The sequence below is a fragment of the Peromyscus leucopus genome, chromosome 22, assembly GCF_004664715.2.
Source record: "Peromyscus leucopus breed LL Stock chromosome 22, UCI_PerLeu_2.1, whole genome shotgun sequence".
In the NCBI taxonomy this organism is placed as follows: Eukaryota; Metazoa; Chordata; class Mammalia; order Rodentia; family Cricetidae; genus Peromyscus; species Peromyscus leucopus.
Window position 1 is genome coordinate 51,354,942 of NC_051081.1, and position 26,569 is coordinate 51,381,510.

The 26,569-nt window shown below is 48.5% G+C and overlaps 1 protein-coding gene across 2 annotated transcripts in view; it reads right to left on the bottom strand.

Moving 5' to 3' along the window:
• Nucleotides 1–6,701: 6,701 nt before the first annotated feature.
• Pxdn (peroxidasin) overlaps nucleotides 6,702–26,569 on the bottom strand; it is a 78,148-nt gene continuing 58,280 nt past the window's right edge. For both annotated transcript variants that reach the window (XM_028883134.2, XM_028883133.2), the window contains 9 exons: nucleotides 25,888–25,996; nucleotides 25,120–25,277; nucleotides 21,691–23,194; nucleotides 19,232–19,366; nucleotides 18,281–18,489; nucleotides 12,931–13,051; nucleotides 12,532–12,661; nucleotides 9,708–9,821; nucleotides 6,702–8,848 (listed from right to left, as the gene is read on the bottom strand). In XM_028883134.2, the coding sequence (XP_028738967.1) occupies nucleotides 8,729–8,848; nucleotides 9,708–9,821; nucleotides 12,532–12,661; nucleotides 12,931–13,051; nucleotides 18,281–18,489; nucleotides 19,232–19,366; nucleotides 21,691–23,194; nucleotides 25,120–25,277; nucleotides 25,888–25,996 (2,600 nt within the window). In that variant the 3' untranslated portion in view covers nucleotides 6,702–8,728. The remainder of the gene's footprint in view (nucleotides 8,849–9,707; nucleotides 9,822–12,531; nucleotides 12,662–12,930; nucleotides 13,052–18,280; nucleotides 18,490–19,231; nucleotides 19,367–21,690; nucleotides 23,195–25,119; nucleotides 25,278–25,887; nucleotides 25,997–26,569) is intronic.

Genomic DNA, 26,569 nt, shown 5'->3' on the forward strand with positions numbered 1-26,569 from the left:
GTAGAGATTAAAAAGAAAAACCAACCAAACACCACCGAACTAGAAATGGAGCTACACCTGACCTGTCTTTCTTAAATCCTCTTTGAGAATGTGAGTGTTAAAATAGCTTGCCTGCTTTAGACTGAGTTGTTCATTTCCTGCTGCTGAGCTGGAAGAGATCTTGTTCTAGTTGAAGTCTTCCATTAAATGGGATTTGCAGACATTTTTCATAACCCTGTAGCTTGTCTTGTCATATTTTTTAAATGTGCTTTAAAAAGCAATTTTACTTTTTTTTTTTTTTTTTGAGACAGGTTCTCTCTACATAGCCCTGGCTGTTCTGGAATTCACTATCGAGACCAGGCTGGTCTTGAATTCACAGAGAACCTTTCTCTTGCACCCCAGTACCCTAGTGCTGGATTAAAGGTGTGTACTACTGTGTCTAGTCCAGAAAAGTTTCTCAAATGCTCTTTTCTTCTAAAGTGTTACAGTCATGTGTCCTACATAAAGATCTGTGGTGAGGAGACACATCTATGAACCGTCTGAGGACCAATGTGCCCCAGAATCCAGTAACACGTCTCCTGGTCCCGTGAGAAGCTTGTGAGTGTGACTCTTCCTCTGCTGGGTTCAGGTACAAGATCCCTGTTTGCTTGTTGCTGCTGTCTCAATGCAAGGGTCTAAATTACTCCCAGGAAGCTGGACTTCCATTGTGTAGACCCCAACTGGGTTCAAAATCTTCCACTCACTGTGTGACACCATTCCACACTACTGTTCAACTCAGAAACAAAGACAATGCCATGTCCCATGTAGGTAAAGAACAAGTCTCAGGAAGGTGGATTCTGCAAGTGCTTCACTTGGATGTTCTAGGTCCCAGTCAAGGTCTCCAGGTTCAGAGACAAAGGCTGTGGCCAGCTGGCTGTTCCTCCCTCCCCCTTTTGCACAGATAGAAGCTATAGGACTGACTACTCCAGAGGTGCATCTTGTACAGGACCAGAAGTGAATCTGCAAGTCAAGGTAAGACAGGAAGCATCTCCATGGGGGTCCAGCTCTGAAGACTGTATGAGCCTTACCCAAACACCCTGCCTTTCGCCAACTAGGGTATCTGTTTCCTCACCTGCTCTTGGTGTCTTCTCAGGACTCCCTGATGCCCTGTGCTTCATCTGAACACAGATACCTGCCCCTGGCGAGGAATTCTCAGCTCCTCATGCCAGAGAACACCGATAACAACTCTGTTCCTTGTCTGAATGGTTTAGAGCTATAGGTACCACACGTCATGTGTGTACGCACATTCTACCACTGTTTCTCTTGCCGATGTCAGCTTGCCACCAACATGGCCATAACCATAAACTGAAGACTATACCAATGAAAAGCAACCAACCAGGTGAGAGATGGAAGTTATCTGCAGACCTTTATGGGGAACTGCACACCAAAAAGAACCCTAGATGTGTACATTTTTATAGTAGTAGTGGGGAGACATGTTCTTGAAGCTGTCAGGTAACCAACAGGAAGAATTTGGGGCCACACGGAGAGGAGTTTCCAAGGTATCCTGGATGATTCCACTCTGGCACTGACAGTACTGAAGGTAGGAACAGCCAGAGCGGCAACACCCAGCTTCCAAGCACACGTACAGCCTGAAGGCCACACATCGGTAGTGTGCATGCACCCGCCAGTCACTGTGTATCATGATCCCGTGACTTCCCAGCAAATAAACAAGAGGCATCTGGCCGGGCGGTGGGGGGGGGCGGCGGGCGGCGGCGGCGGCGGCAATCCCAGCACTCGGGAGGCAGAGCCAGGTGATCTCTGTGAGTTCGATGCCAGCCTGGGCTACCAAGTGAGTTCCAGGAAAGGTGCAAAGCTACACAGAGAAACCCTGTCTCAAAAAAAACCAAAAAAAAAAAAAAAAAAAAAAAAAAAAAAAAAAAAAAAAAAAAACCCAAGAGGCATCTGGAGGATTTGCAATGACTGGCTCATCACAGGGTCCTTACAGCGGCAGGAGGGGCTGCCTACCTACCCCTGTGGCTTAGCGGTCCAGCTCAGTCATGTGTCCATTCCCACTTCCCACTCTTACTCACAGAGTACTTCTCTCTACCCTCCTTCCTTCCTGGCTTTCACCAGACACTGTCATGTCATCCTAACTGCTCTTCTTGCCCCCGAGGTCCTGACCTCTCCCCCATCTGTAGCAAGAGAGATGTTTTTAAAAAAAAAAAAAAGCCCTCTGGCTGTGCAAGTTATAGAGGAGCTAGCTCCTACTTTGACATGAGGCTGCCACTGTGGGCAACACTGCAGTGCTTCCCTGCTGCGAGCCTTCTGAGGTGGTCCACTAGGGACCCAGAGGAGGCAAGTCTTTAAGGAAACCTCACCCTGCCAACCTCCTGCTTCCCCACCTTGGGGCTCCCTTGCCTGGGGTGGAGATACTACCTGTGTTACTACCACAGCCCTTCCCTCTGCTTTTCACTAGTAGGAAGTTCTTTGGCCTCTAAGGTAAACTCCTTGGGGGTCCTGCCCCGTGCCTCACAGTTCAGCTTCCACAGCGGCTCTTCACCAACTTCATCCCATGGTGCTGAGAGGGCAAACCAGTCTAGCCTGCAGTTAGTTCATTTTCAGCATTTTTCTAGTTTGCTTTTGTTCTATATTTAGTCTACACGTAGGTTATTTATATCAAACCAGACTGGTAATCTGTCTAGCCTTTGTCCAGTCTGTGTGTTCCATCCACTACTGTATGTCCAGTGAGTCTCTATATAGAGCAGTCAATAGCTAGTCCATATTCTGCCTCTAGACTATTTCTAGCCCATTTAGTCTGTATCTGGTAGTCTTTACTGGGGCATCTGTCTAGTCTACATCTGTTTTAGGTGTATCTGCTCACATCTAGAGTCTAGCATGGACCCTTGGCTATGAGCTGGTGACTCTTTGCTGAGTGAGCAAGTAAAAAAGGACTGCCTAGGTGGCCAGTCATTCCTAACTTCGAACACACTTTTCAGTCCATCTCCAAATGTAGGTAACTCTGCTTCCTGTTCACGCTGACAGTCCAAATCCAGGAGGAGCAGGTGCGCATGTTCAGGCTTCGGTGCCCTCTACACAAGAACAAGGGCACCTTTATCTAGAGTTCACAGGATGGAGAATTCATGGATGTTTATCTAAAGGGCTAGATTTCCAATTAACATTACGGAGAGCACCATTGACCCTCGGAACCCCAAAAGCACACAGGCCAAGTTCTATCCCTCCGGGTCAGCATACAGAGAACCAAGAGGCTGTTCTAGACACTGTCTCTGGTAGTAAACATACCCACACACACTCCTTTCTCTCCACTAGATTTAGCTTGTTTAATTAAAAGAAATCTATCAAGTTAGATACTTATAGATGAAGAAAGTGAGGCTCCAGTGGATTTTATAGTCTGTGCCCCAATGGCAATTAACAGAGATGGAACTTCTCCAAACCTCAAGTCTTTAGACGCATTTGAAAGAGAAAGAGAGAGAGGGAAAAAAAAGGTCTCTGCTAAGATCAGCCCACAAGGCACTGAGCTTTAAAGAACAGCTACTGCAGTCCATGGAGATTCTTTTGTTTTTAATTCTCTCATACAATACATCCCAATGGCAGCCTCTGCTCGCTCCCCTCCTCCCAAACTCCCTCCTACCTCCGATCTACCCCAGATCCACTGCTCCTCCACTTCCCTTCAGGAAGCAGGCTTCTCAGTGATATCAACTGAACACGGCATACAAGATGCAGTAAGTGTCTGGGGAGACTATGGGAGGTGTCACACCAGAAGGAGCGGGGACTGGCAAAGGAGGCCTGGGCAAGTGGAAACGGCTTGGATGCAGGGCGTAGCCTCTTAGGAACAGTCTTGGCCCCTGTGGGACGTGGGCTATCAGCTCTTGGTGAGATCGCAGTGGTTCTGGGTGAGACGAAGAGGTTGGCTTTTTGTTTGTTTGGTTTGGTTTGGGTTTTTTCAGTACTAACTTCATCACCTTTGAGCACTCAAAGAGAACAGGAAGCATCAAGATTTCTTAAGATCACAGATTTATCCTTTCACATCTGAGGCATGCCCGGCAAGCTCTGCAAATCTATCTGGACCAGTTTGAAAGGGTGCACAGAGAACCAGTGTTTCTCAAATATGGATGTGCTGTTTCTCTAAATCTGGTGGAATGAACAGAGGATTGGTTTGGGGGCCAGCAAGACCTGAGTCTCAGCTTGGGTGCGCCTGACTTACAGGAGAGCTCTGCCCACAAGGCAGAAGGGGAGAGTCCTGTGACTTCTGCAAAAGGCCGACAACAGCCTATGACAACAGCACCGGGACTTCTGTGGAAACCTAATGGCCAGGCTGCACAGGGCCCTTGGAGACCACAGGCACCACATCCTGTTCCCTCCTCCCCTGGTGAGCTCTGAGTCATGGTTACAAGCAGTGATGACCAGCAGCCTCATCTGAGATGATTCCTGATGTAGTCATTTTTAAGGAACACAAACATGATGTTTTCCAGGGATCTCCTCTGAAACAGCTGCAGGCCTCTCCGGTTCGATGTGTGTATCCTGCCCGGTCTGGTTAAGTATAGACAAAACAATAAAACACTAAAATGCAGATGTTTAGAAGACATGGGACAATGATGTCAGAGGTTATTTTTCTTGGCGGGGAGTGCTTTCGACGGTGGGTTAGTAAGAATAAAGTCGGGTCTATGTAAAGCACACTGAAAAATAAAACTTGCCATGGTACTTATGTTCAACATTAGACAAAGTAAGAAATTATGATGATATGATTTCTGTCACTTACCCTCTCCTGACATCTACAAATCAATTTATAGTTAGTACTGAAGCAGTCACAATGGGATGAAGATGCTCAAAACCCACATCTCTCCTCAGCAAACACCAGTAATACAGCTGCACCTGCCACACGGCTTTCTGCAGCCCTAGAAGATCACAGGGGGCACTCAGAACAAAGGGGGAGCCGCTTCACGGTCTTTATCAACTCGAAGAGACTTTTGGGACGTGATACAGAAAAACCGCGGAGAAGGTTCTGGGGTTCTCGACCTCAGCTTCCGTCCTGTGGCGTCCCACTTGTTTGAATAAAGAAAGCCAGACATTACAGTAACAGATATACACAGAGTTGCTTTTAACAAATTCCCCAAACAGAAAACCAGCCACGATAGCGCTTCTGCAAACTTTTGAATTCACTCCTTCTGCCCACCATTGAAGGCTCTAGTCTGGGTTTAGGAAGTTAAAAAAAAAATTAAATATATACAGATTTGGTGTGTGTGTGGGGGGGGGCGGTAATAGGTGTAGGTCAGAGGACCTGTGGGAGTCAGTTCTCTCCTCCCACATGTAGTTCCCAAGGATCAATGATCGAACTCAGGCTGCCAGGCTTGGGGGCACGTGCTCTTACCCCCCGAGTCACGGCACTAGGAGAATGACGGTCACGTGAATATAGATGATGGGACAGTTTCAGTTGAACGGTCAAAAACACTCCACATCTGAAGAAGTAAAAATGCAGTGATGGTTCAGGGTCCCTGTCAGTCAGCAGGGTGCTCAAGGAAAACCCGGGACCGGCTGGCCAGCCACCACGTAGGACCAGGGCTTATTTTGCTCTTAGGCTCTGCTAAGGCTGGGCCCAGCTGGCCTTGTGAGACCTGTCTGCCTCAAAAAGATTAAGCAGAATGGAGGTCTAGCTGTGCTACACCTACCATTCTAGGGAGGACAAAAGAGCAGCAGGAATTTCCATGTGACTCTTAGTGGCTGCAAAAGTCAGTTTTAAGCTCCTGACCTCGTGTGAACTGAATGTGTCACAGACCGTGGTTTACACGTGGGAAAGCTGTCTCACCAGGACAGTGCAGCAGAATCCCACACATCCTCTCCCACAGCAAGGCACATTCGTGGAAGTGCAGAGTTTCTCAGCTTAACGCAAACTGCTGGGAGGTGGCCCCAAGGGCTTGCCACATGAGCATGAGAACCTGAGTTCGGATCCCCAGAACCCCTGTAAAAAGTTAGGAGCAGGGGTATGTGGGAGGATCCCCGGGGCTTGTTGGCCAGCCGGCCTTGTCTAACTAGTGAGCTCCATGGTCCACGAGAGAGACCCTGTCTCAAAAACTAAGGTGGATGGTGCTCAAGGAAGACACTTTTCTCTGACCTCAGGTCTCTGCACATATGAACATGCACACACACATAAACATACACGAATTTAATGCAGTTAAGTTTCCTTCACATCACATCTTCCTTTGGACGATCGTTAGATGAACAGCAATGATCTTCTCCATTGTAAAAACCACCTCAATTTCTTGCTTCCTTCGGAGCAGCATGCCTCCCAAACCCGCTGCCCGGGTGACCGTGGTCGGGCTGAAGGCCACACACAAGCACAAACATGTGGAAAAACGTTCAACTCTGGTGGTGCCATGGGACCAGCATGACCTTTATTCCTGTTCTGGGAAGAACAGAAGCTACCCACCCACCCTATCCCCTCCCAGGGCCAAAAGCACTGTGCATTCCCTGAAAAAGGAACATACTGGTCCACATGGAAAGGCTGGAGGCTTGTCCCAGGGGCAGAACCCATATGACATCAGCCTGGCTAAGGTGTCCTCCCCATCTCAGAAGGAAGAGTCTCTCTCTCAACTACACACCTCCCGTTACCTTTTCTTTTGGTGGCTCACGGTGTAGCTCTGGGTTTTTGTGTAGGACTGGGTCCCTTCCTCACACTTCCACATCATTTAGCGAGCAAGCGTTCGCATCAAAGCAAAAAGAACAGATTCTCCACTTGACAACGTGGCCCTTTTATTTGAACTGAAAGGGTGTCATTACAAAGTGCAAACACCTCTTTGGTAATGTACTGAATACAAGGAACATAAAATGGCATTTGGCTGTTGGCAACAGTCAGAAAAGTAAATAAATATGTACATTGCTTTGTATCACAGAAGCCCAGTGCAGCGGCTAATCAGAAAGGGTGTCTGGGCACTGCCCACTGCCTGGCCAGTGACGCTATAACATCAAAATGGAGATCTGCAGACATCTTGGTTTGAATTACAGAAATTAATGTAAATCACAGCCAGCTTCCTTCACAGGATCAGAGAACAAAAACCCTCGACGCCGGTCTCAGCACCATGTGCACTTGTATGCCTTGGCACAAGACATACCCCCGGGGCGCATGTGAAATACCAGCTACCCAGGACAGGGCTCTCTTGCCGTTTCTATGCCTGAGCAACTACATGGCCATCAGATTTCAGATGCACTGTTATGCCTCCTACTTCACAGAAGTCTATTCTGAGATCACGAAGTTCAGTTTAATATTTCACAAATTTCCATCCCTGCTGGACCACTGGGCTTCTGAATATCATTAGCAACAGGAGGGTAAGGCAAGGTGACCACTTTTACATACCCAATGTGGCGAATCCACAGCGAACACGCCCATGCTGGGATACTGTCTTTGCTCAGCAGCCTTACACATGTAACTTTGTGTCTATCTCTGGGAAGGTAATCATATCAGCATAAGGGTCACACACAGACTGTACCAAAATGGCCTTACTGCTCAACACAAGCCCGAGGCTGCAAGGAGCAGAACATTGTCTTACCCAACGATGGTCTCCCTATAATGGCACCCATTTTGCCCTTCTCAAACTGGCACTGACTTGTCTGTGTCCTTGAGGTCTTCCTCCCTAGTCCTTGGTCAGATGACCCTCTTGATGTACGCACATGGCTAGCACACAATGCTGGGCACATCAGTGTATATAGGGTGAGACCTGCTTATTCAGGGGAGAGTCCTCAGAACCTTGTGAGAATAGAATGGAACATTTTGGTCAATTAAAAACAAGAGACTATGAGGTATAATAGTTGCTTTTCACTGAATTAAAAAAAATCTTTTGCATAGTGGAAATAATTTTTCTAACATCTAAAATGGGCAAATTTTTATAAAACATCATGCAATAAAAAATGAGGTATAGGGATTTTTTTTTTCCTTTAAAGCATTCACACAATGTGATTTCAGACATTCAGGCTCTGCCTGCCTGCCACCTATTGATAGGGCCTGGAAAGCGAATCACCCTCTCTACACTATGGTCAGGAACCAAGGCAGGTGGTGGCTATAGACCCATCCTGCCAATGCAAGGGGCTGTTCAGGTCACTGGATGTGGCATGGGACCAAAGGATTTCACATTCAGTTTACAGCAAGGCAGTATTTACACACATTCTAAGTGGAAACAAGATCATTTCTAAATGTGGCATAATAATTTGATAGTCATGTGTAGAAGGGCTGACATGGTCCCAAGATGCAGGATTGTATTGGGATTGTGGTCAGATATTGAAGAGCCCTGAAGGTGAAGACAGCAGACATGAAGGAATGGTAGGAGGAAGCCCTGGTGTTCCTGTGGGGACTGTTGGCCTGGGAAGTTATTTTAAAAGATGCCGTTCCATTTGCCACATGCGTCTGCTCAAATGAAGACTGTCAAAGACCGTCTGCCTCAACTAAACAGGTGTGGCATCATCGAGCAGAAGCAATGTAGGAACCCACATGTCTTAACTGTGCAATTTAATAGTAGCACCAATTTTTCATTTAAAAATAATTAAATAAGAACCTGAGAAGTCTAACATGAAGTGAGGACCAGAGCCACTCCTGCCTACTCGATTTCCTTCTACAAACACAGCCCGGGCTGCTTCGGTGATGACACAGTGGAGGCCCTGAAATGTCTGGAATTCCAACTTGTCCTGTGGTCTGAAGCTCCCCACGTTGCCACCTAAGCTCACAAGGATTCTGCGGACCAGCTTCGAGGCGCTCAGCTCAGGAACACTAGGGCTTTTCCTCTGCGGTGCTCCTGAAGCAGACGGGACAGCAAGCACCTTCCAGTTTCACGGGCTCCGGGCAGGCTGCAGGCTGGCAAGTTTCCACAAAGCAGGTGACCTGACCATTCTGAAGGAGGGAGAAAGAGTCTTGTCACATTCTTGGATCCTCTACGGGGCATGATCCACATGAGCCCTGCCCCAGGATGGTGCCCCATGCTTCTTGTCCTCATCCCCCACCATGAGTCTCTGTGCTTGGCTCTCTCCTCTCCTGGGGTTGTGACTGAAGACACTTGGAGCCTTTAAGCTCCTTGTACTTTTCCCATTGCCCTCTAACCCTACACTGTGGGGCCCAGGATCAAAGGACTGAGCTGTCCCACCCCCAATCTCCCACTGCATTCTGCCGGGAAGGAGAATGAGACCAGAGAGAAAAGGTCTTCTCTGCAAAGAATGCTGCCTCTTCTAGCTTAATCTTCACTAGCCAGGCAACCCATGGATGATCGGAATACCCTGCATTGTCCCGGCAAAGGGATGAACCCTGTCCCCTGCTAGACAAGAGGTGATCTGGATTGGTCCTCATCTCTGCTGCTCTGCCTTCTGGCTCTGTTCCAAGTATACTGCTGCCATGGCTTCAGGGGAACCTCTGTTCACAACTTAGGTATATCCCTGGCCTATCTGTCACCTCTCCCCCCAAATGGACCATGTGCCCTTAGTATTCTCTGTAAGTAATATCCCAGGCCAGACCTGGACAGAGACAGTGAGGATAAGGGGGTGAATGGAACAGCCAGCTCTGGGAGGAAGGGTCATGAGCTGTGGAGTTTTCAGGTTCCCAGGTAGGGTGGTTTACACAAATGCCCCCAGGTGCTCTCTCCAGCTTATGAGGGGAAGCCAGGGTTGATGATCGGGGCCAGCAGGACCTCACTCTGACACCTGGGCCACCCACTATCCAAATGTGATGGGCACAAACACAGAACCGACCCCATACTCACTTTGCACTCACAAACTGTGCACGTGTCTTTTTTCCACTTTGTGTTGTTGCTGTGGGATTCACCACTGTCATCCACACACTCCGTGGTGCTGAGCCGAGACTCCAGGCTGGTTATCTACAAGACATATAGCAGTGCAAGCTGATGGAATAAACCTCAACAACTATGCTCAGCTGAGGAGAGGCTTCCTGCATTACAACAAGTGATAGGAACCACATCATTTAAAATCAGTCTACTTCCCAGGTGGATTTCAACCTCAGCCCCTGAATTTCCCTGTCCTACCTACTGAGCATAAGGCTGTGGGATGTCTTTCTGTATGCTATGAATATGTGTTGCTCTAACTGGTTGATAAATAAAGCTGCATTGGCCTATGGCAAGGCAGCTTAGAGGCAGAGGTGGGAAATCCTCTAAGCAGATAAACAGAGAGAAGAAAGGAGAGGAGGGGGAGATGCCTAGCCACTACCAAAGGAGCAGCAAGATGCCAGCAGATCAGTAAAGCCATGGCCACACAGCAAAACACAGATTAATACAAATGGATTATTTTAAGATGAAAGAGCTAACTAGCAAGAAGCCTGCCATAGGCCATACAGTTAGTAATTAATATAAGCCTCTGAGTGATTATTTATTTATTTATTTATTTATTTATTTATTTATTTATTCATTCATTCATTCATTCATTCATTCACTCATTTTGTTTTTCAAGGCAGGGTTTCTCTGTGTAGTTTTGGTGCCTGTCCTGGATCTCGCTCTGTAGACCAGGCTGGCCTCAAACTCAGAGATCCGCCTGGCTCTGCCTCCTGAGTGCTGGGATTAAAGGCATGTGCCACCTAGCGAGTGATTGTTTTATAAATGGCTGCAGGACCATGGGACGAGAAGCATGGGACGGTGGAGCCAGGTGGGAATGGAGAAACATCCAAATACAGTACACTGTGGTCCCCAGTCCACACTGGAGCAGAGCACAGAACCTTGTGCAACTCTGTGAGCCCCCTTGGCACTAAAATCACCCTGTTGTCTTTGTATTAGGATGACTATACTCCTAACAGCCTAAATCCCAACTGGAATTTAGTTAGCCAAAGAGCTATTCACCATAAGATATGCTTCAACATTTCCTAATAAAACAAAACAAACTTACGATTTAGTTAACTCTCAACATTCCCACTTGAGGCCATGAAGAAAACTAAAGGAAGGACCAGTATCCTTAGGAAGTGGAGAGTAACCTGGGCATCAGTGGCTGACTCTGAACTCAAAGCCCAGAAAAGCTAAGGACAAAGGTGGCTATGATCTGGATGGCCATCAGCATTGATGAGCCATAGGCATCAGCACAGACTGTCATGCAGGGATTATAGGGGAGGGCCGAAATTGCTGAGCTGTCTGTACAAAGGCCATTCTGTATTATCAGGTCTGCTGGCATCTCCAGCCAAGAAGTCCTGCCCCCATGACTGCAGGCGGAACGTAAATGGTGGTACCATGGACACTAAGTCCATGTGGCCTACCTAGACTAAGAATCGATCTGAAGGACACCTGTTCCCATCAGTATCCCGAGGTCTCCTTGGGTTGGTCTCAGTTATTCTACCCAAGCCTGGAGATTCCCAGTACCACCCACTCTGGTGCTTTGGGACAAAACAAGCTGGGTGATGGAATGCACAGAGGTGGAGCCCTGTGCCTTCGGGGTAAGGATCAAGCAGGAGCAGATGCCATAGGAATGGCTTCTGTATCCAGAAAGGAATTTGGGTTACATGAGTCTCCTCTAAGCCTTGGGATAGAGACAGAGCCAGACTCAAGAATCCTAAAAACCAGTCACCAATGTCAGACTCCCTCCTGGGACACACTCCACACCACCCAGGACACTTCTCTGTCCCATAATCCAGGTACACACACTTATGTTCTTTACTATCAAGCGAACAGACTTCCCGTGTCTAGCCTGAGGTCCCAGCCTCCACTCTTTGAAACAAGGCCTTTAGTAATTGAACACAGAGCCTGGGAGAAGCAGAGCAAAGTTCCTTACGCAGAAGGAGAGGAATTTACCTATAGGTCCTCAGCCGGGGCTGTGGTGTGTGGCCCTGGTACCCTGCCATGCAGCCTTGGTGAGTCTACCATCACTGACTAGGCTCCTGAAGGAGTTGCTTACCAGCAGGAATTCAAGTTTGTCTTCCCCCGCACCTCTTCCCCTGGCTGCGCCTGAGTTTTCTGGGACTTTGTGTCTATTCCAGTTATAGCCTCTCGGCCATATTCCCGGCAGGGTGTCCCAAATTTAGAGACATCAGCTGTCCAGCGGGCCCAGTGCCCCAGTTGAGGCAGTTGGAATGAGCTGTCCCCTAATGGTCTGGGGCAATTGCTTCCCAATTGCATGGGGAGGCTGAGGCGGCGTGGCCTTGTTGGAAGAAGTACATTACTGGGGGGCAGACTTGGAGGTTTCAAAGCCCCCAACCATCGCTCGTTTCCTCTCTCGTGCTTTTGGTGGAAGATGTGAGCCCTCAGCTTCCTCCTCCTACTGCCATGCCTTCACCCACAGCCATGGACGCTAAGTTCCCGAAACTGTAAGCACAAAGAAACTCTTCTGGGAGTTGTCTTGCTCGTGGTGTTTAATCACAGCAATAGAACATCAAAGGTACCTAACACACTAGTCCACAGAGAAGCACCAAGACAAGAGTCCTGTGCAGCCTAGCTAGCTGCAAGCTAGAGATAAGCAAGCGACACCAATGGCCAGTCCCCGGCAGGTGAGGGCAAAGTCAACACCTTCACCATCACCCAGAAATGCAAGGCCTCTGGAGGGTGCTGGTGAGAGGTCCAAGGAGGTGAAGACGGCCTTGGCTCGGACCAGCCTTACCTGTTTCCTGAGGTCTGTGATGACATCTTGCATTTCCAGAATAAACGTCTTTAAATCATTAGTCTCTGGTCCCTCCGAGTGCTTACGGGTGGCTGACGTGGCATTACTAAGAAGTTTGCCATATTTCACACTAAGGGGAAAGGAGGAGATTCAGAGTGTCAATGCGCAGGTCTAAGCCAGTATTCCTAAGTGCATCCATCTCTTCTGTCGAGTGCCCAGCCAAGCACACTAACGCCCAGCACTGTCAAACAGGACACAGGCCTTGTCTACTCTGTACTCTGGGACACCTCTGCTTCAGCCAGCCCAGGCTACGACTGAGCTCAAAACAACAGCAAGACCTTAGCCTGTGGCAGAGACCCACCGTCGCCAGGACACCTCCCAGGCAGCACCAAAACTCACTTTAGTGCCTTTTGCCGCCTGGCTCTCTTGGTGGGCTTGTCCTCCTCATAGCTGAATTCCAGAGACCGTCTGCCACGGAAATGGTAGGAGAAGGCATTGAACTGTCCCCTGGTCCTGCAGTCTGGTGAGGAAGCAAAAAGGGGCAATCAGTGACAGACGACGCTAATGGAGGATAAATTTACCTCTTGTTAAGTAGTAGCTATTTTTATCATACATCATCTCCCCTTCCCCTTCAGTTAGGACATCTGTGATGCCAGGCAGTGCCTAAAAGGACTCATGGAGCGAACAGTGGGTCTGTAAGTCCAGTATTTAAACCTGCCAACAGCTGCAGCGAGTCTCCCTGAGGACAAACCACCAGAGCACCCCGGGTGACCTCTGTGCCCTCCTGCAGCCCACACATGGAGACCTCACCAGCATAATCTAAGTCTGCTCAATCTAAGTCCTCCTGCCCTTCTCCAATGGTCCCCTGTCCCCAAGACCTCGTGATCAGCCCAAATCAACCTGCAACAAGTCCAGGTAATTTCCTTGCCCTGGTTGAGGCTCCATCCCAAGCTCCAGATATGGGGAGGAACCCTGTTCTCTCTCACCTAAGCCCCACCTACATTATTCACTAAAGCCACCCATTTTTACACAAATCTTATGTCTCCTTTCTCCCCTAAGAATAGCCCGGCCCAGAAGAAAGCAAAGGCCAAAGGCAATCTTCCAAATTCTCAAGTCCTGTGACCCTACTAAAGTAAACATCCTACAAGACAAAGGCAAAGGAGAAATAAGCTGAGGTCATGTGCCGCCTGCCTGCCTCTGGATGAGAGTATCTAAGATTCTGCTGTCTACGGCTAGAAAAGGAAGGAAGTGTTCCAGCTAAATCAAGCACTCTGGAACTTGTTATCGCAGGTCATTATCTGACCCCAGTTAAGCTGGGTTAAATTTGCCCTATCCAACAATCAGAGCAGATAATGCAGCTTGGTAGATGGCTCCAAGGACCTAAACCAGATCCACAGCAGCTTGGACTTCCAATGCCATGTCTACTTCCTGTACTCCCCAGTCTTGACCAAAGTCTCTTCCTCCAAGTCTTCCTGCAAACTGAAGCCAGGCCAGACAAGCCTGAATATTCTAGAAGAGGGTGATTCTCCCTCACAAAGCCCTTGCCCTAGGTTATCTGAGAACAACAGCAAGGCAAGGGGGGCCTCATATGAATGGGCTGTGCCCAGGGACCCCGACCTAAGCACTACACATAGATGGGTTCTGGGAATCTAGGGCCACGTGTTTGCCATGGATATTCCAGCTCTCCCCCAGGCACAGAGCAGAGCTGGGCTACACTCTTCTGCCTGACTTTTCTCAGCTGCATGCACCCTGACTCTAGTGCAGCCCCACACACAATGCTGCTGCTGTTGCTGCTGCTGCCGCTGCTAGGAAGCAGCCATGTTCACAATGCCAATGTACCAAACCATGGTAACACCTGCAAAGCTTTGTGCATACAGGAGACCTGTGCTCCAAACCTGAACCTCACCTGGAACGCCTGCCCTGCCTAGGAATGGTTCTCCACCCAGGGCCTTGCACAACAGGAAGAGCCTGGTGCAAAGGGGGAGAATATTCAGATTCTAACTGAAAACCACGTTTGTAACCCTCCTCACACTCACCAAAGCGTCGAGTCAAACATTTTAAACGAGTAACTTGAATCACTGTCACTGGTCACAGCGCCCTGTGCTTCCTGCTACGGTGTGCCAAGAGGAACACAGTTCTTTGTGCCTCGAGCTTTGCCCCAGTGTTGTGCTTAACCTTTAGGAAAAGGTCAGACAAAGCTACATGGAGGGAAACCTACCAAAGGGACCCAGATGAAAACAGACCAAGAACTCTTCTTGGATACAGGAGTCTGGGAACATTCAGGTAAAATTAAGTGAGATGGAACCTGTCACGAACTAACATCATTGGGAAAACAACAGAATTCAAACAGGATCCAAAACTTAGGTAACTATTGTATTTGTGCTAAAATTTTCAATTCCGATTATATTTAAGTAAATTATTTAGGAGCACGGTAGCAGGAAATCTGCAACTCCCTACGCTCGCTTAGAAAAACTCCTGTGTTTTATTTATTTATAGACAATACATACTTGTGCACACGTAAAAGTATAAGTAAATATGTAGAAAATGTTAACACAGTTGGTGAATCTGGGTGAAATGTTTAAATTCTTTTTAGTATTTCCATCATTACTATAATATTTCAAATTGCATATGTGGGAGTGTGCACATGTATGTGTGTGTATGTATGAAATCCCTCAGGATGCATCAGTCCCTAGAAAGAGGCTGCAGTTCCCACAAGTAAAAAGGAACGGACACTGCCCCACCCCAGAAGCAGCAGCTGCAGGTTCCGAGGTGCATGCGTGTAGCTCTAGGGGCTGTGACCCAGGTACAGCTCCAGGAAGTGATACTGTCATGAGCTTTCTTCAAAGCTGAAAGAACAGGGTCTGGGGAGACAGCTCAGTAAATAAAGCCCTCGCTGAGCAAACAGAAGGAGTGGAATTTCAAGACCGAGAGCAGGCTGCTAGCTAGACAAGCCGGATGGTCAACCCAAGACTCTAGAGGTCTATCTCTGGCCTCGACATGCCAACTGCACCACATGCATGTGCATCTGCACACATGCAAACATACACATGCTATGCAAGCACACACCACACACACACACACACACACACACACAAAAAAACCCAACAAAACAGCAACCAACATTTTCTTCCTGCAGGATTTAGAAATAAATGAGTTTGAGCTAAAACAGAAACCAGTAAATTTAGAATCTTAAAGCTCTTCTGGGGTTGGACTGAGCCTGCTATTTTAAGAGACACAGTATCTGGAAGAAGCTGTGTCGGCAAGAACTTTGGGCACTGAGCATCTGCAGTAGCTGGAACAATGGAAAAGATTGGGGGCACATGCCAAGACAAGGCCTGCCTCAGAGACGACCTCTTCCAGGACTGTGGATATTTTTAAGTAAACAGTGAAGGCTGGCTCTGTTCTGTAGCAGAAGGGGATCTGGTCGTGTTATCAGAAAATAGAGGCTCTGTATCTGGAAATCAGAACTGGCCTTGCACACTATTTTCAAGACAACAGGTTCCTACAAACAGAATGAACTCCTCTGCCATCCTTGTAGGAAAATATTTAAACTGAAAAGAACCTGTGAGAGTTTAAAACAAAAAAGAAGCAAAAGCAGAACAAGTTCCCACAATATGAGCACAAGAACAGCAGTCATTTAGTACTGGGTACACAGTAAGCACAATGTCCTTTATGTGAATTCCCTCTCTCTCTCTCTCTCTCTCTCTCTCTCTCTCCTCTCTCTCTCTCTCTCTCACACACACACACACACACACACACACACACACACACACGCACACACACACACACACACACACGAGAGAGAGAGAGAGAGAGAGAGAGAGAGAGAGAGAGAGAGAGAGAGAACAATACATATACATATATACAAACATATACACATACATATATACATACATATGGGGGAGAGGCAGACAAAAAAATCAGATTGGGCAAACCACATGATCATACACATTCACATACAGATACACCCCACCCCTACCCTCACCACACATCCTCTTAGGATGTTAAATGCAGCTTCAAAAGTCAACCTCATTTTAATAAATACCCTGGGTGGCTACTTTAGGAGAAAAATAAGAGATAACCATAGTTCTGAACTCTGTGCGCCTCTTTTCTTCAGGGCCTCCAAGGGGTAGGGCAGGGCTGAGGACCAAGTGTGCTGCTCCATGTGTGGCTGGAGCATCCATCCTGAGTCCTCTTCTCACCACAAACATATGTCACTCGGCTTAGGTTGTAAATGCCCCCAGCTTGATTATGTATGGGGTTCTGATCATAGTTTGGATAAAGCCAAAATTGCACTCAAATTAGAAACTGGAAACTGAGGTTAACCAAGAGAGGAACTCGAGAATGCAAAGTGGGAAAGAGACGGCAGAACAGTCACCACAGGAAGCCAGTGGCTGCTAGAGCTGTGACGGTAGCCCTGTGTGTGAGGTGGACAGACCACAGGGAGCAGGCCTCCCCAGGCAGACTGGGATGCACTGCACTGCAACCCGAATTGCTAAACGGTCTTATTCATAAAAAACCTGCAGCCAGGTACTGGGGTAAAAACTGAGAGATCAGAGAACCAGAACAAGCCACAGCCAACTTCTCGGCCGATCCTGTTTCCATGAGTCCTCAGACTGAAAGCCTCTGAGTCCTCACCCCTGAGAGTCTCAGTTGAACTGCTGCTAAAAGGCCTCCTGGTCCTTTTATATTCCTTTTTGCTTCCTGCTATCACTTTCTGGGATTAAAGGCATGTGTCCTTCCGAAGCAAAGACATGAGCTCTCCAGTTCTGTGATTAAAGGTGTGTGCCACTCACTGCCTGGCTCTGTTTCCAGTGTGGCCTTGAACTCACAGATCTCTGCCTCCCGAGTGATAGGATTAAGGGTGTGTGCCACCACTGTCTGGCCTCTGTGTCTAATCTAGTGGCTGGTTCTGTCCTCTGATCTACAGATAAGCTTTACTGGGATGCACAAATAACGTATCACCACACTGTACAGACCTCATTACGAGGCTTTCCACCCTAACATCAAGACCTCTCACACCTGTAGGCTACTCTCTACCTCCTCAAGAAGACAGTCCAGAGCTCCTTTCTCTGGCTGTAAGTTACAACAGGGTATCAGCATAACATGGGTTGCCTGTTATGCTTCCTGAGCAGCTATTTCTCATTCTTTGTGGCTGTGATTCAGGGGACTAACACACAAGCACCTGGATGTAGCTGTACAAAAGGTTCAATGTTAGATATGCAATAGGGACATACTTAAGTTTTGTTTCTTTTACACGCTATTTTGGTTATCAGAATGCAGCACAGCCTAAGATAATAATGAAGCTAGTGACATCTTCACACAGGCATCTGTGGTGGTAATGCCATCAATAAACATGATGCACTGGCAGGAGGATGGAATGTGACATTAAATGCACGGTATTTATGCTCACACATGGCTCAGGGGCTGGTGTGTGCACACCTACCGTGCTGAACTTTTATCAGCATTTCAGTGTACACCTATTTAAGGTGGTAAAGCTGCACACTAGCCTTGGGTGCCCTGTGTCTCCTAAGTTCTTCACGAGGCAGTGTGGGGGTGTAGAGTTACCGACCTATACAGCCTAGGCTGAAGAATATATGGTGCCTTCGTGATAGGACTTCTTGACATTTATCTCTCAGACCATGTAACCACTCACCAAGCAAAGCAACCACAATAATGACCATACCAAGGACCAGAGCAGCCAAGCATGGGGAGACATGCAAGAGGGCAGGGGGCTGGCACCACGCACCTTCACAACAGTCCTGCCACACTCGCAGGTCCACTCTGGGGATGTCCTCGCAGCTGCCGTAACCATGTGGGAATTCTGCCACCCTGAACACGTCCTGCTGCACACGGGTGATATTGTCTGAGTTGTCACACAGGATCCTAGCCAAGGATGTCTGCTTGAGCTGAGTCAGCTGGGCGGGGGAGAACACGCCCGGGTTCTCGTACCACAACCTGTACTCCAGAGATGACAACAGGGTCAGCTGGGTCAGCAGCAGGCAGGGAGACAGCTGGCCACAAGGATCCAAGGTAAGAATGTTCTTCCAACATGGAAATCACTGATTCCATTAACAGAAATTTAAAAAAAAAAAAAAAAAAAAAAAAAAAAAAAAAAAAAAAAAAACATGACCCAGACATTGCTCAAATTCTCACCCAATAAATGTGAGAAAAGCAAAAAGCCCCAGCATATAAGAAATAGTACATTTGCCCATCTGGATAGAAAGAAAGAAGATGGGCTACTTTTCAAAGGAGATGGATGGCTACACTTCTGACTGAACTCTCAGCCATAAGTCTGGCCCACTTTCCCATTCGCTAAAGTAAACTAACATTGTTAGAATGAAAAGAAGTCTTGCCACAAGCCACAAGCCCCAGTTAGGTGGTATGGTGCACAGCTGTGGCAGAAGACTTGCCATGAGTGAGGCCAGCCTGAGATATACACTGAAAGCCTATCTCAAAAATCCAAACAAAACAAACAACAACGTTCTAGTCCTTCTGAGTGCCGCCATGAATACTCAAAAGGCTTCAGAGACCAACAGCTCCTGGGACTCAGTGTGTTAGCTGGGAAGGGTAAAGGTGTCAGGCAGCTACAGGAGGCACAGAGCCGTCAGAAGGGCAGCAAGTGGGGAGGGGTCCTCACCGTCATCTGTCCTGAGTCCACAACAACCATCTAAGTACAGCGAGGTTCTCCAGCACCCACCTGTCTCCATCCCGCAGACGTCGGAACTGTGTGCTGAGCAGGCACATGAGTGTGGGCCCCAAGCGGCTGCCAGGGACCAAGTCTTCTACCATGAGGGCCGGGAACAGATCAATGTTGAGAGTCGAACCATACAGCCTGGAACAGACAAGGAGGAAGTCAGGTCTGCCCAGCATAGCTGTCTGGGATACAAAACACAGTATTATTTCATACCCACACATTCTCCAGATTTTTACTGAACAAAGAGAGCTCACCAGTATTTCTTTAAAGCATATTTAATGATTTTTTTTTAAAAATTTCTTTTTGGTATACACACACACACACACACACACACACACACACACATACACACAATTTACAAGTGATTTGAAAAGCCAAAAATAGATAATAAAATTAAAATGTTCTTTCCTGTGCTTCAGGGAGAACCATCTAACTCCACGAGGCACACCCACCCTATCTTCAACACCTATCTTCTTCCCTAAGCATATGAACAATGAGTAGCCATATTCGAAAATAACAGGAATTGGCCTTACCATATATTGAAATGCACTTGTCAATGGAAACGCTGGTTAATTAGATAGGGTAGATATCTAACATGAGGCTTAAACATTTGGAAATGTTTAACAAAGTATTTTCACCAAGTCCTCCATGTTCCAGGAATATATGTTCATACAGAAAGAAACAACAATGCCTACACACCTTTCTTTTCTACGCTTGTTCAATTTCCCAAGAGATTACAAGGCAGCAGGTGGTCTTGGTTCCGACTGCTGCTAGAGACTCTGCTAGAGCATGAAATAGCATCTTCCATCCCCTGGCTCCATTCCCCGCCAGGCTTGGAACGACAGCGGAACACCCTACCATCTAGCTGTGACATGCTATTGAAAAGATATTCATTCATCTTGTGAGTGGAATAAATGTGCTCTCACTTAAGCTGGCATCCAGCCTTTGCAAGCACAAACTGTGCTCATTGTCTGATGTCCAAGGACAAGCATGCTGGACTAAAGCCTCCAAGGCCTTACGAGAAGCCACCTGACATGGGAGCCCGGAGGGCGGCTGGTCGTGCTCTACAAGCACCAGATACCAGTGCCTCCTCAGGATACCTGCTCCTTGTCCTCCACCCTCCCACTCATAAAGGGATGGCAGGAGGCTGAAGGATATCCGATTCAGGCCTGCTGGGGATGGTCTCCGTGACACTACAAAGCTCTCTCACTCAGGGGCCTGGGGACCCGGACTGTGTCGCTTACAGGACGCACACCAGGGAGAGAAGTCCAGATTCAGCCCAGCTCTTCATCCCCAGGCGGCCCTGAAATGTAAAACTTCAGCAGGCTGCCAGTACAGTAGACGGCAGCTGCTGTCCCTAAGGCCTGCTGAAAATCCTGACAGCCTGGATTGTGTCGGCATTCATCTCTCCTCCTGTTTATGTCTCATTTTTCCTCTTGGTAATGGGTTCACAGGAAAAAAAAAAATCGATGAGTAATTCTGTGTGTGTTGTGGGGATGGGGTAGGGGGGTAAGCATTGTCTTTGCCAGGGGTCTCTCTCTCCTGCAGCCAGGCCAGGATCACCATCTCCAGCAGCAGTGGCAGGATTACCAGAAACTAAGGAGTTCTGAAATATTTTGGCAATCAAAAAAAAAAAAAAAAAAAAGACTGGGAAAGTCATCTGTGGCCATCTGGATAGGAACACAGGGGGACGCTGAAGCACACGAAGTACAGTCGGTGAGCGTAAATCCCAATTAAGCATAACGGTGACAAAAAAAATACACAGTTCCCGCGGAGAACTCATATGCTTCCCTTGCCAGTAATCGAGTACGATTATGTAAACGAATTGGATCACAGAGGGCAGAGCAGCGCTCATTCAGAAACCACAGCGGTATCTCACAAAAAGAGAGCCCTTCCATAGACATTCAGGTCTGAACAGCTCCCAGGAGGCAGGTCTGAGAAGAAGCCTGGCCCTAGGTGAGGTGACCCAATCCTGAGCAGACCTGGGCCTATCCTCCGAGTGGTGGGATATTCATCACCCCTCAAAACTTGCCCGTTTGTTGTCCAGCTCTCCTCTTCTATGAACGAACGGCCACCTGAGTAAGCATAGGGGGCTACAGACCGAGCCAGCCCCAGGAGGCTGGCCAGTCTGATGCCCATTTGCCATTGACTCTTACCTGTCCTGGCCAATTAAATACAACTCATGTCTCAACACTCAACAGAAAACTTCCTGCAGCTTACAAAGTCCACCACCTGAGCACAAAGAGGCTGGCAGACATGCCTCTACCTGACACTAGCCTCACTGTAGCAACCCAGACAGCAGGCTGCCAGCTGTCTAATCTCAGCCTCCACGGATTTCTCTCACCTGACCCTGAGCCACCACAGAAACTTGAACCCAGAGATGGTAGCACCGCGGTTCACAGCCAGGATCACCTGGCACCCACACATCCTTAATGAAAGTGCCCCAGCTGACCAGTATTTACCTCTGCAGCTTCTCCCGGATCACAGGGCTCTTGATCTCATTTTTCAGGTCCTCAAAGGTGTAAGCGGCCGACAGGTTGCAGTAGACCCTGTAGTCGTGGTAGGGTGGGATGCCATGGTCCCGGCCTCGCTGGATATTTATGGCGGCCAGGTCAAGGGCCACAGTGTGCGCCATGGAGAACAGCCTCTCTGTGAGCTCCGTATTCAACAACTGGGAGGGAACGCGCATCTTGCCGGCCACGCCAAACAGCCCTCGGAGAAGTGGGTCGATGCCCCCCTCGTTGACAATCCGGAACGGTGAGAAGAAGGCTTTGTGGAGGGGCACATGGCCCTGTGGGATGGGCTCAAAGTTCTCATCCAGCCGGTAGAGCACAGGGTTGATCAGAGTGTGGCCAAACCTGAAGGCCGCCGTGGCAAAGGCATTGAAGATGCCAGCGTTGACGCTGGGGTCGTACCCCCGGTACTCGCCGAGCATCTTCATGCCCACCTCCCCCAGGATCTTGGGTAGCCAGTGCCGGTAGGTAATGTGCTGTATCTCTGCCCCCACGATCTTGCGAGTCTCGTGGTAGACCGTGTCCCCATCCCAGTGCGGGTTCAGCTTCAGCAGCTCTGCCGCGATGCGGTTGTGCTCCCGGAACCACAGCGTGTGCATGCTCGTCAGGCCCAGCTGCTCATTAGCACGGTGGTCCCCAGCCAGAAAGCATGGTATCGGGCTCTCATTCTCATCGCGGGTGCACTCGGTGGGCGGCCCCGTGGCAAAGGGAAGCAGCGGCTTGCCAGACCTCTGCACGATGCCCTGCCGCAGCAGGCCACGATGGCTAGCCAGGTCGCGGATGCTGCGGGCTTCGTGGTCTGTGCTGCCATACACGTTGGACGCGTCGATGTAGGAAGTGAGCTGGTTGATCTGCTCTCGAGGGTACACCGAGTTCATGAGCAGGGATGTCATGCCGCTGCCGCACACAGGGCTCGATCGCACAAAGAACATGCAGCGGGCCCCGCTCCGCACGCGGTGGTCGTTGGGGGGAATCATGACGGAGAAACAGGGAGGGTCATTGCTGCACACATTGCTGCAGTGCTGGCCATCAGAGAACCGAGCCTGGCTCAGGGCCACCACAGTCGAGTCCAGGTCATGGTCAAGGAACTGGCCCCACTGCATCAACATGTGCGTAAACTGTTCATCAGGGGTGATCACCTCTGTCCCAATCAGTGTGGTGGACACCAGGCGGGGCATGGGGAGTACGTGCCCATTGTACTGACGCTGGGGATTGATGCCGCGGGGCGTGTTGAATCCGTTCTCATACACAGCCTTCAGCAGGCGCTCGAAGGCAGTCAATGAGGCGCCCCACATTGGGTGCTGCAGGTTGTTGCATGTACCGTCATGCGTCCTATACTTCTGGTGGAAGCACATGTCTGAGCAGTTGTTCACACGGCGGTGCGCCGTGCAGCCCGACAGGTTGGCAATAAGGCTCAGGTACTGCGGGGACACCAGATCGTTGTAGTGGTAACCTGCAACACACAGCAGGGTGGTTCTGACTTCCACCAGCAATGCAGACCACTGCCCTCAGTGTCTCAGCTGGTGCCTGCAGATGCCCTGGCATCCGATGTAGAATGTACCCTCTGGCTCAGCTCACGGTTTGCTAATAGTTTCGATGCCCTACCATGAGGCCTGTGGTTTACACCACTGATTCTCATAATGTGACTAGCTCTGTAAGGAGCATCACATTCAGCGGTCCAAAGCCGAGGACCTTCAGCCTCACCTCATATTGTTTCATGGAACAGACAGAGAGTGCACGTCTACACCAGCCACAGGGAGGTCCCCTCCTTATGGAACAGCTTCCCTGTGCCCATCACTATATATTGTACTGACTACTATACAGAAAAGCCTTTTCTTCAGAGGCCATCCTATAGCCACCTGCATGTGTGAGGCCTCCTACAGGTTTCTGACTCCTGCCATCCTCTCCAGTCTTCTGCCATCACCCTAGGACACTGTTCATGATACTGGTCTTGAATTTCACAGAATCTATCACAAAACATGACCTCCAACCTCTCCAGCCAGGGGTTAGGCTCCTGCTGGGTTGGCTTCCTGATCAAGAACCTCAGACTGTCCAGCAGCTACAGGAGAACTGCAGGCCTTGTTGGTCAGCAGCATGCTTCTATCAAGTGTCCATGACCTTCCTAAAGTCATCAAGCATAGCCACACAATGACCCCAGGATCCCATGCTCAGAGCTCAGTTTCATCAAATGCTGCCTTCTTTAGACATTAGCACAGCCAAGGTGCTGTGGATTATACTCATTGTTAATAACACATTGATGGCTGATAACCAGGCAAAAAGTATAGGTGGGGCGATCAGACTGAGGATACTGGGGGGAAAAAAGGACAGAGTGTGAGAGAGAGAGATGCCAGCCAGCCACCCAGGAAGCAAGACATGCTAGAGGACAGGTAAAGCCACGAGCCATATGGTAATACATAGATTAATAAAAATGGGTTAATTTAAATGTAAGAGCTAGTTAGTAATAAGCCTAGCTATTGGCCAAACATTTGTAATTTATATAAGTCTCTGTGTGGTAATTTGGAAGTGGCTTCCAGAATGGGAAAACTCTGCCTACACCAAGGTCTTCACATTTCTCACTATCTCTCCCCTGCAGAATATTCCAGAGTCTTCAGAATAGCCATCTGTGCATGTATACACCTGTACACACGCAATCTGGGGCCATGCTCACACACTGACACCCACACATGAACTCTCATAACTACACATACATATGCATGCACACTCACTCATGCTGTCTGTACACTCATATGACATGCCTCTAAGATATGCTCATAGAGATAGTTGCTCACATATGGGCACATTCACATTTACATATGTGCACATATTCAGGCACCTAAGACCTATACACATACATGTACATTCTCTCTCCCTCTCTTTCTCTCTCTCTGTCTCTTTCTTACTCTCTCTTTCTCTCTCTCTCCGCTGGTCAAAGTCAGCACTGAATCTTTTCTTTAAAGTTATCTCTAGCCTATGTCTGGCTCTAGAGACTCAGTCTGCACATATTAAAGGCTTACAGAAGATGATCTTCAAAATATCCATACAAAGATCCAAGAAAGCCAGGGGGCATGAGGAATTGCAGGCTGGGAGAAACAATTAGAAACATCAGCTACCTCAAAACTGTCCTATGAAGCTTCCCCTTCACACAAGGATTAGGCCTGTGGAAAGAAGGACACACAGGAAGCCCAGCAGAGACACAGATCAATCATCCACAGCCCAGACAATCAGGTCCTACATTGGGCAAAGTCCCCAGCTGACCAAAAGAGACACCAAAAGAACCCTTGCACGTTCAGGAAAAAGTGGGCTCAGATACTAATGCAGCCATAGCCAGAGCCTCTCACACAATGCTCAAGTAAGAAGGTAGAAGAACATGGTACTGACTTGTTCCATTCAGGTCCACCATCAAGCCATGCTGAACATGCTCCTGGATCAGCTGCAGGGTCCGCTCGAATATCTCTCCTGCCCGGGCTTGTCCCACTGTGTAGGGGTCCCGTGGGTACCGGAAGAGGGCCAGTAGGTCATTTGGAGAATGAGGACGGCTGGCAGGAGTGAGGAAGAGAGGAAATCAATGAGATAAATCACTGGGGACAAAACCCAGAAACTAAAACTGTACTGATATTTCTAAATTTCTATCGCTACGTTGGACAACGTGGTGCACTGTACCTTACTCATCCCAGGTGGAAGGCGACAGAGCAACAGACAGACAAACAAGAACCAAAGACACTGAAAACAAACCATTAATAAGTCAAGAGAGAGAGTCACAGGCATCGCATTTCAGGTAAGGTGCAGAGAGTCTGCAGCAGCTGCCAACATGGACGGGGCCACTGGCCACCTCGGTAACATTTTGTTTTTGCCAAATGGTTTCTAACAAGCCAAAAAAGAATGAGGTGGGTCTCCTAAAAAAATGTTTTGATTGTGAATTACAGTCCGGAGCCTGTGAAGAAGGTCCACCTCCTGCTAGCATGCTAACCCCAGAGAAGCCAGTCAGCTGACGCTCCTGGTGGCTTTCATATGGAAGTTCTTAGACTGTTATAGTAAAGTGTGGGGAGTGAAATGGGTAAAAGACCCACGCACTAGGAAAACACGACTTCCACCCCACCCCACCCGCTTCCCCATCCAAGGCCAGCGCCACAGCCCTGCCCACCATACCTGTCAAATAAGTGTGTCCGCGTAGAGTTGATGGCCCTGTCAACGGTTGCAATGGCTTCAACAATAGAGGTAGCGACATATGGGTCCCCATTTCGACTTACATCAGGAACTAGGAAAACATGAACTCACGTTAGCAGAAAAAAATAAACACCTCTTTCTTATTCATACAACCATGTCTAGACACGACATCATCTAGACATAAGTCATGCTTTCCATCCAAAAGATATTTCTGTTTGCTGAACCGATGCTCAAGCTATTTCATCATCAATTCTGCTAGAAGCTGTTTTTAAACAGTATGGAAATCATAGGCACTTTAATTGTGAAAAATTGTATGATATCCTGTAAAAGTGGCAAAATGTTTGTGACACAAAGCACGCAAGCGCTTATACCCAGTGTGATGTTTGTTGGGGGGCTGAGGGTTCTCAGGTCTATCTGGTGGACAGTGACATCAGGGGAGGTGCCTTCATTCTAGAAGTCTCTGTTCTTCTAAAAGGACAACCATCCCCAATGCTGGACTCCACTCTTTACTTCCCACCCATTGCCAGTCCCTTACCCTGCTTGCGTGGTCATCATCATGACATCTTTATTAGGGCCCACAGACAGACAGACAGACACAGACACAGACACAGACACACACAGACACAGACACAGACACACACACACACACACACACACACAGAGC